This window comes from Miscanthus floridulus, chromosome 1 (assembly GCF_019320115.1).
Source record: "Miscanthus floridulus cultivar M001 chromosome 1, ASM1932011v1, whole genome shotgun sequence".
In the NCBI taxonomy this organism is placed as follows: domain Eukaryota; kingdom Viridiplantae; phylum Streptophyta; class Magnoliopsida; order Poales; family Poaceae; genus Miscanthus; species Miscanthus floridulus.
Window position 1 is genome coordinate 9,645,295 of NC_089580.1, and position 8,733 is coordinate 9,654,027.

General features: G+C 51.0%; 3 protein-coding genes across 3 annotated transcripts; 2 read left to right on the forward strand and 1 right to left on the reverse strand.

The window, feature by feature from the left end:
* Window positions 1-1,050: 1,050 nt before the first annotated feature.
* LOC136472532 (uncharacterized) lies at window positions 1,051-6,005 on the forward strand. The gene is made up of 9 exons (XM_066470232.1): window positions 1,051-1,320; window positions 1,649-1,735; window positions 1,880-2,281; window positions 3,105-3,240; window positions 3,345-3,507; window positions 4,010-4,138; window positions 4,872-5,066; window positions 5,236-5,358; window positions 5,470-6,005. Exons 1-9 carry the CDS (start codon window positions 1,074-1,076, stop codon window positions 5,569-5,571), a joined length of 1,584 nt encoding a protein of 527 aa, XP_066326329.1. The 5' UTR covers window positions 1,051-1,073; the 3' UTR covers window positions 5,572-6,005.
* Window positions 6,006-6,639: 634 nt separating this feature from the next.
* On the reverse strand, window positions 6,640-7,266 carry LOC136451888 (allene oxide synthase 3-like). The gene has a single exon (XM_066452570.1). The coding sequence runs from the start codon at window positions 7,264-7,266 to the stop codon at window positions 6,640-6,642; it is 627 nt and encodes a 208-aa protein (XP_066308667.1).
* An 818-nt stretch (window positions 7,267-8,084) lies between these two features.
* Window positions 8,085-8,733, forward strand: LOC136451898 (allene oxide synthase 4-like). The gene is made up of 2 exons (XM_066452581.1): window positions 8,085-8,278; window positions 8,325-8,733. The coding sequence occupies exons 1-2, from the start codon at window positions 8,085-8,087 to the stop codon at window positions 8,731-8,733; spliced, it is 603 nt and encodes a 200-aa protein (XP_066308678.1).

Genomic DNA, 8,733 nt, shown 5'->3' on the forward strand with positions numbered 1-8,733 from the left:
AGAGCTAGGAGGGAAAACTGCATATCTAGATGTAGCAATATCTAGGTGTGTAAAAGAAACTATGCATCTAGATAGAAAAAATTAAAATGATTCATAATTGGGAACGTAGGGTATATATATCAATCAGTTGAGGATCAACCATGCACCGTCTATAGCTAACTAAAACAATTTAATAAGTTTATGGATTCTAATATATAATCTCAAAATCATGGACTTAGCCAGCAAGTTTTAGGACCACCTTTCATATTTTCTTCTATTTTTAGATTTCTAATTGATGGGTGAAGATAATACATATATTATTTAGTAACATTTTTATCTCAGAACAATATTAGAATTAATTAGGACGTGCATACGTATCAATAAGATATTTTTTCATAAAAAATTCTCTACGAGATGAAGATATGCTTGTTCCATTGAGTAGACAAAACTAAACCGATTAAACCAAACAAGCTCGTAAGTTCCCTGGCAGCGTGACAACTGACAACACGCATTCACTTGAGCCGGCTGCCCCTGCCATTATTGCCGACTCAAATGTAACCTCACCTGTACCGGTCAACAGTGACTACGACGGACGGCATCACGTCACAGGTTTCCCCAGCCCGTGCCAACCCCAACCAGAAAGCCACCACGACCGAAACGACCAGCCGCCTACCAAGGACCGCGTCCATGCGCGTCGCGATCGCGACGACGCCTACCCCCCGCAGCCGCAGCCCCACCGCCGCGCCCGCGCTGCCTCCCTCCTCCCCACTCGTGTGGTGTGGGGAAACGAAACGAAACGGAGGCGCGCCGCACCCGCACCGCAGCCACAGCCCACGCCACCACCTCATTCTCTCCCACCACCACCCACCTCCACCACAAAGTTCGCGTTGCGCCGCGCCGCGCCGCGCGGCTCGTCCCGTCCCGTCCCTCTTGGAAATCCTCCCACGCAACCAATCGCCTCCCCGCCCCGCGCCGCACCCGCGTGCGTGACGCCGCCTCGCACTGCCACCGCCCGCTCTCCCCACCACCCCGGTCCCCCGGGGCGCCGATCTCGCGTCGCGTCGCCCGGGCGAGGAGGAGGGTGGGTGGGAGGGATGGGGGCGTGCGTGTCGCGTCCCAGCGCGTGCGTGGGCAAGCCCCACACGCCGCGGTCCGGCGACGCCAGCGGCCGCTCAGGCGGCGGGGGCGGGGCGCGGCGGAGGCGCAGCCGCCGCGTAGGGAAGGGGCGGAGGACGGCGCCGTCGCGCGCCGCGTCCATGGAGACCATCCAGGAGGCCGACGTTCCCGGCTCGCCGTCCGCCGCCGCCGATCACCGGACGTACAGCAACCCCGCGTTCCAAGGTGGGTCGGTGGGTGAACCGACGGGCTGCTTTCTCTTCTCCCCCCCCCCCCCCCCCCCCCCCCCCCCCCCCCCCGTGCGCCTTCCGCCCGCTGCCTGTTTCGGGGTCTGGATTCTGATCTCCGGGGGACCTGCATCTGGGGATCGTGTGCGTCCAGCAACAGCTACTCACTTTTTTAATTCGTAGCTCCGGAGGCTTTTGCGACCCTGTTCTGTAGAGTGGGGCTGCAGCTAGTATCTGGGGCAGTACGCATCGCAGTTCGTTGCGTCAATTCGCACTCGATACTCCAATATGACCTGACGTGATTTCGGGGGCATCTCGTGCTGCAGTGTCTGGGAGCATTGAGGAGGCATGGTACGATTCCTTGGCGATGAGCGAGTCGGACGCCGAAGACGATTTCCATAGCGTGCAAGATGGTAAGAGTGCTGTCGTAGTAGCCTTGTAGCTAGGTCCCCCGCACAGCATAATTTTCAATGATTTGTTGAACCTGCTGAATTTTCGCCCCCATTTTTAACATGCCTTTCCGTTTGACTGATGGAGCTTCTTTGTTTGTCGTGCAGATGCTTTCTCATTGAATGGCTTCGAGAACGAAGCTGCATTGAGCATGAGAGACGGCAACGGTTGGAGCTTCAATGGAGCTGCGCAATCAGGCGAGCAGCACCATAAGAAGCCAAAGTCCAGCGAACTGTCAAAGGGAAGCTCGGAAAATGGTGTGAGGACGTCCATGAGCCATGATGATGCGGTGGGTGTTTCTGGTGCTGATAGCACGCACGGTGGAGGTAGGATACTGGACGATTGCGGGCTTCTGCCAAATAATTGTCTCCCATGCATTGCCTCTGCTGTTGGGGTAAACGAGAAGAAGAGAACTCTTTCCTCGAGTCCTACACATTCAATGAAGATGCCTTCTTTGAAGCTTTCCTTCAAGAAGAAGTCAGGGGAAGCTCATCCATCTTCCACACTACGTAAGCATTTCTTCTTAAGTCATTTGGTTAAGAGTTAATAAGAGTTAAGAGGCCCTTCTCAAAAGCTGAACTGCAGTTTGTACCGATTTTCCCAAACATTTATACTTTCCATAATTCTCTGTTTGATGAGTTGAAACCTTGCCAGCAACTTGCTTGCTCTCTTTTATGACAAAGGACTATTGGTGTCCATATGGTATAGTTCATTAAGCAACAAAGAAAAAGGCAAAAGGTGGCACAGAGAACTGATGCTTTCAAGTAGTGACACATGTCAATAATCTTTCATTTAATGGTACGAAGTAGCATTGTATTGATAAAACTGTTGCATTGGTACACTCTGGAAAGTTAAGATTCCATAGCAGTACTCATTGGCCGTCTGCAGAGGTCTGGAGAAACATAACACGAATGTATGGGAGAGGGAGATGTCTTAAAAGTTACTAAAACTAAGCTGTACACTCTATCTGAATAAGATGAGGTCTTTACAGCTTTGTGAGAATAGCACTTGATTTTGCTGGTGGTACTACTCACAGTGCAGATGCCTTTTATGGCACTTAGATATACTTTTTATTTTCTGTCACTACCTGAGTACCGCTTTTGTCTGTGAAATAATTTCCAAAATATATAACAAAATAGTTCTAGCTCATCTCTGTTACAAGATTTACCGTAATGCACTAGTAACTTGATTTGCTGTAAGTTTTTTAGCTGCATTAAATTTTATACCATCTGTCAAGGTTAACATGTTAAGTTTTTAGCTCCAAAATATTATCAGTATTCTTTTTTTTTTTTTCATTTTTCCTTTATCAGTATATACTTTATTTTGTTTCAGTATCTGCGAAGGATTTCCTGGAAAGGCCTCTAGCAGGTTCTCAAGTACAGTTGTGCTTGCTGGAAACAAATATGCTCAACAGTTGGTCTCATATTGATCCCGGTACATTCCGAGTCCGTGGAGCAAACTATTTTAGGTAAATATCGTTCTTGCAGTATCAGTTCATATCCATCACCAATTTATTTGAAACTCGTGGATGCTTTTATGGGAGTGATCTAAGTTTCTAATGCACTTCTCCAGGGATAAGAAGAAAGAGCTTGCTCTAAATTATGCTGCATATTATCCATTTGGAGTTGATGTGTACTTATCACCACAAAAACTCAATCATATATCTCGATTTGTCCAACTTCCTGATATTCAACTCTCCAGCAAGCTCCCACCTCTTTTGGTGGTCAATGTACAGGTAAGTCATAAGTACACCAAGGATAAAGCACTGTTTCATGGTGAAAGTTTTGTATACAGCCCTTTTGTTCATAGACTTTCTAACTCGTCAAAGATATGGAGCATTTGTCTGTTTATTCATGCCACTCCTTTTTTTTCTCATTGGTGCTCAATTTGTCCAATTGTTACACTTGCAGACACTTGTCACTTAGTGGTGAAGTGAACATGTCAACTTGCTTTAAACATATTCAGATGTGTACTTGCTGTAGTCGATGCCTATTTTTAGTACCAATAAGTTCATCTTAGTGAACTAGTACAAAGGGCTGGACTGAAGCAATCGGTGAGCTCTGTGTAGGATGTTATTTTTGTTTGCCTGCCTGAAGTAAGCCTCAACAGTGTGCCACCATAGCAATGTTTGTTTTAAGAAATAGTTTACTGTAACATGGATTTCTGTATTTTTCTGTGAGTTTTATGCTCTTGCCATTATTCAGTTAGTGTATTGATATTTTGTATACTTTTCTCAGGTCCCATTATATCCAGCTTCATTATTTCAGAATGAAACTGACGGGGAAGGGATAAGCTTTGTTTTGTACTTTAGGCTTTCTGATGGTTACTCGAAAGAGCTTCCACCTTCATTCATTGAAAGTATTAGAGTAAGAGCTTCACTGGTCTTTAATATATTTTTTCAGTAATATCTGTTACTATTTTTTGTACTTTTTATATATATGCAGGTATGTACTTTTAGTCAATGAGTATTTGAATCGTTTTTCTTTTTATTTTGGAAGCAGTGAAAGCCTTGGAACAAAAAACGTCTAGCTAGATGAAATAAATAATAGTAGTCCATATATAGACTTTATATCAATTCATGCAGGTGATGCTTAACCATAGTGGAGAATTTATTGGCAGGGTTCGATGATTGATTTGTTATAGGTTATGTAGAATCTTGAACTTTTCCCCTGCATCTGAGCTCTGAACTATTAGTTCAGAGACATACATTTTCAGGGTCGTAACTTTAGGGTGGACTGCAGCTGAAGTCCCCTTTGGGCTCCTGCAATTCTTTGAAGTAAAGAGTCCTAGCCTCCTAAGGTTGAACTCCTTAGGCATATAGTTGATCAAAGAAATGATGCATAGCACTTCTGTAGCATTGACTGTTTCACAAGAGAAAAGATAAGGCATTTTTTGCATGTATGCAGTTTCAGTTATTGAAATCGGTTTAGGATATGTAGACTGGTTCTTTTATATTGTCAAGTTAATTTATATGGTTATGTGATTGATGATAACGTTAATTGTCAGCTTTGGCAATTCTCATAGATATGGAGTAGAAAGGTAGTTATATTTCAGTTCTATTTATTATCAGTCAATAATACTTCTTTTCATCCCCAACAGAGGCTGGTTGATGATCATGTAGAGAAGATAAAAGGATTTCCAATGGAAACCACTATACCATTCCGAGAGCGGCTGAAGATACTTGGCCGGGTGGCTAATCTGGAGGATCTTCCTTTGAGTGCAGCGGAGAGGAAGTTAATGCATGCGTATAACGAGAAGCCTGTCCTTTCTAGACCACAGCATGAATTTTACCTGGTTAGTTGTGTTTATTTCTAGAAATTGTTGTAGTTATGTAGTATTCATCTACATTATTGAGCCCACCATCTCATAAATAAATGCAATAATAGAAATATCTTGTTCTAGACATACTTTGAACTTTGATTACTGCTTGAGGGATTATTGAAACATCCTTGCTTCTGTGCAGGGTGATAACTACTTTGAGATCGACATTGACATGCACAGATTTAGCTACATATCAAGGAAAGGTTTTGAAACGTTTTTGGACAGGCTAAAAGCATGCGTTCTAGATGTTGGGCTGACTATTCAGGTATCCCAATTGTAAACAATAATTTCATTACTATGCAAGATTGTACTTTCCCAGAAAATTGTTCGAGAAAAAGTAGGCCAGGTCACTTACTGTGCTCGCTTCTAACTGCAGGGAAATAAAGCTGAAGAGCTGCCGGAAAAGATCTTATGTTGTGTTAGGTTGAATGGGATAGATTACACCAAATATCAGCCTCTTTTGACTCACGGTGCCTGAAATCAACGCTTACAAGAACCAGCTAACCGTCATTTGGATGCTGAGAGGTAACCATATCAGGACCAGACTCCTGGAGATTTCAGACCAGAGCCGCTGTCAATTATCACAGCTGCCGAAAGCCTGAAACTCCATTGTCCGAGCTTAGTTCGTACAAGTAACATTAACAGAGGAGCAAGTGACTCAGTGACCACTGGTTGGTCCCGTTCGATCCATGGTGCTAATAGAGCCGATTCTTTCTGAAAATTTGGGGGGAAAAAAGGCGCATGTAAATCTGTAAATCATTGCTGGATAGCTACGGTTGCCTCCCTTGCTGCTACCCAACATTCTAGATTTAGTAAATATCACTAATTTTGCCTATGATCGAGTATGTTTAGGCGCACTGAAACTTGTAGAGGTTCCATTTTAATTCGTGAATACAAGCCGTTTGACTTATAGACCAGTGTTGTAGGATATGAACTTCATAGAGTTAAATGCATCATTGATCTGTTAACTTTTGTCTATGTTTCACTTGGGTCCATCAACTGTAAAAGTGGTTTTTCGGGTCCATAAACTTTTGAAGTGATGTATCTCTAGTCCATACCCATTCGTTTCTTTTTTTAATCCGACGTGGCGGTCCATAATGGCGCTGACGTGGCCTTGGAGGCAGTTGTGGCTCACGTGAGCAGTAGACGAGGGATTGGTTGATGACCTCGTGGCACTGGTGGCGCTCGCCTGCACCGTTCACGGCAGGCTGCCACGCCGGCGCCCGGCGGTGGCGTGCGGCAACAGCTCCGCCACCATCAGCCGCCCCACCGCCACCACCGCGTCTTTCCCGGGGCACTGCTTGTTCCCCTCCGCGGTCGCGCCGGTCTCCGGCCTGTTCGACCACACCACGTGCTCCAGCATCCGCCGCTCGTCGTCGTCGTCAGAACATACAGTGAACCGGTCGGGGACGAACTCACGGCCGCGCTAGAACATGCGCTCGTCGCGCGTCGCCAGCGGCTGGTACCCGAACACCATCTAGCCCTTCTTCACCTCGTACGCCACGTCATGGCTCTCCACCACCGTGTCCCGCCACGCGCGCCCGTACTAGAACTCCACCGGTGGGTTCATGCGCAGCGTCTCCCACACGAACGACTTCACCAGCAGCATCTTCTCCACGTCCAACAGGGTGATCATCGTGCCCAGCGGTGGGACGACGGCGCGGACCTCGGTGGCGAGCCTGGCGTGCAGCTCCGGCCCGTAGCGCTTGAGCACGGCGTGGCGCGGGTTGGCGCCGTCGAGGAACACGAGCGGGCGGTGGCCGCCGAAGAGCGCGAGTGAGGGCATGTAGGTGCCGTCGAGCGTGCGGTCCTTGTCGACGCGGGAGTCGTCGAGGAGGACGCGGAAGCTGCGCGCGTCGAGGACGGCGACGACGCGGGAGTCGCCCGAGAGGAGCGGGCCCGACGACATGTTGACGCGCAACACGGTGGCACCGCCGTGCTTGGCGATGCGAGAGCGGAAGTACTCCTCCGTGCCCAGGAAGTGGAAGTAGTCCAGGCAGTCGCGTAGCGGCGACAATGTACGTGCCCTTCTTCTCGCCGCTGCAAATACATGCTCTCGGGCTCTAGGCCGTGCCTGCGGTGGCTGCCAAATGCCAAAGCGATGCGGCGGCGCAGCGAGGCAAAACCGCAAAAGCACGACAAGTGGCAAAAGCATCGCGGCATCAGCAGCCATGGCAGAGACGACAGCGCTAGGCCATGGACGGGACGGATCGGTGGCGACTAGCGAGGCTGCGGCGGGTCTCAGCGTAACGGCGACGGTGAGATGCAGGCAGGCCACGCCGACGCCACGAGCATCGCGAGCGCGGCAGCTGGCGGCATGGCGGCCACAGCGTGTGGTCCCAGTCACGTGAGCGGCAGCCGCGCGATGGGACAGGGCAGAGTGAGCGTCGCGAGGCGGCAGGTTAGGCAGCTACGACTAGCGGCGTAGGTGGCTCACGTGGCGTGGTGGAGCTCGTCTGCCCAGCGTGCCCGCCATGGCGATGCCGCGACAATTGCCAGTGCGGCCGCCAGGCGATGCGCGGCGCAGTGAGGCAAAAGCACCCCCGGCGCACGAGCAGAGCTGGCACTGGCAATTGTCGGGAGGAGCGCGAGGACAACGCTGACTGTTTATAGCAGGGACAGGGACCAGCAAGTGGAGGCAGTAGGGGATGGCCAGACGTAGGAGCAGCAACCAGTCGCCCGCCGTTGCTGGCTTTGTCTGCTGCTGCGGCGGCTTGGTTGGCCGGTGGAGCTCGTGGCGGCGAGAAGAAGGGCACGTACATTGTCGCCGCTGCGCGACCACCTGGACTACTTCTACTTCCTGGGCGCGGAGGAGTACTTCTGCTCTCGCATCGCCAAGCACGGCGGTGCCACCGTGTTGCGCGTCAACATGCCGGCGGGCCTGCTCCTCTCGGGCGACTCACGCGTCGTCGTCGTCCTCGACGCGCGCAGCTTCCGCGTCCTCCTCGACGACTCCCGTGTCGACAAGACCGCACGCTCGACGGCACCTACATGCCCTCACTCGCGCTCTTCGGCGGCCACCGCCCACTCGCATTCCTCGACGGCGCCGACCCGTGCCACGCCCCGCTCAAGCGCTGCGGGCTGGAGCTGCACGCCAGGCTCGCCACCGAGGTCCGCGCCGTCGTCCCACCGCCGGGCACGACGATCACCCTGTTGGACGTGGAGAAGATGTCGCTGGTGAAGTTGTTCGTGTGGGAGACGCTGCGCATGAACCCACTGGTGGAGTTCCAGTACGGGCGCGTGGCGGGACATGGTGGTGGAGAGCCACGACGCGGCGTACGAGGTGAAGAAGGGCGAGATGGTGTTCGGGTACCAGCCGCTAGCGAAGCGCGATGAGCGCGTGTTCCAACGCGACCGCGAGTTCATCCCCGACCGGTTCGCTGTATGTTCTGACGACGACGAGCGGCGGCGGATGCTGGAGCACATGGTGTGGTCAAATGGGCCGGAGACCGGCACGGCCGCGGAGGGGAACAAGCAGTGCCCCGGGAAAGACGCGGTGGTGGTGGGGCGGCTGATGGTGGCGGAGCTGTTGCCGCATGCCACCGCCAGGAGCCGGTGTGGCAGCCGGCCGTGGACGGTGCAGGTGAGCGCCACCAGTGCCAGGAGGTCATCAACCAGCCCTCGTGTACTGCTCACGTGA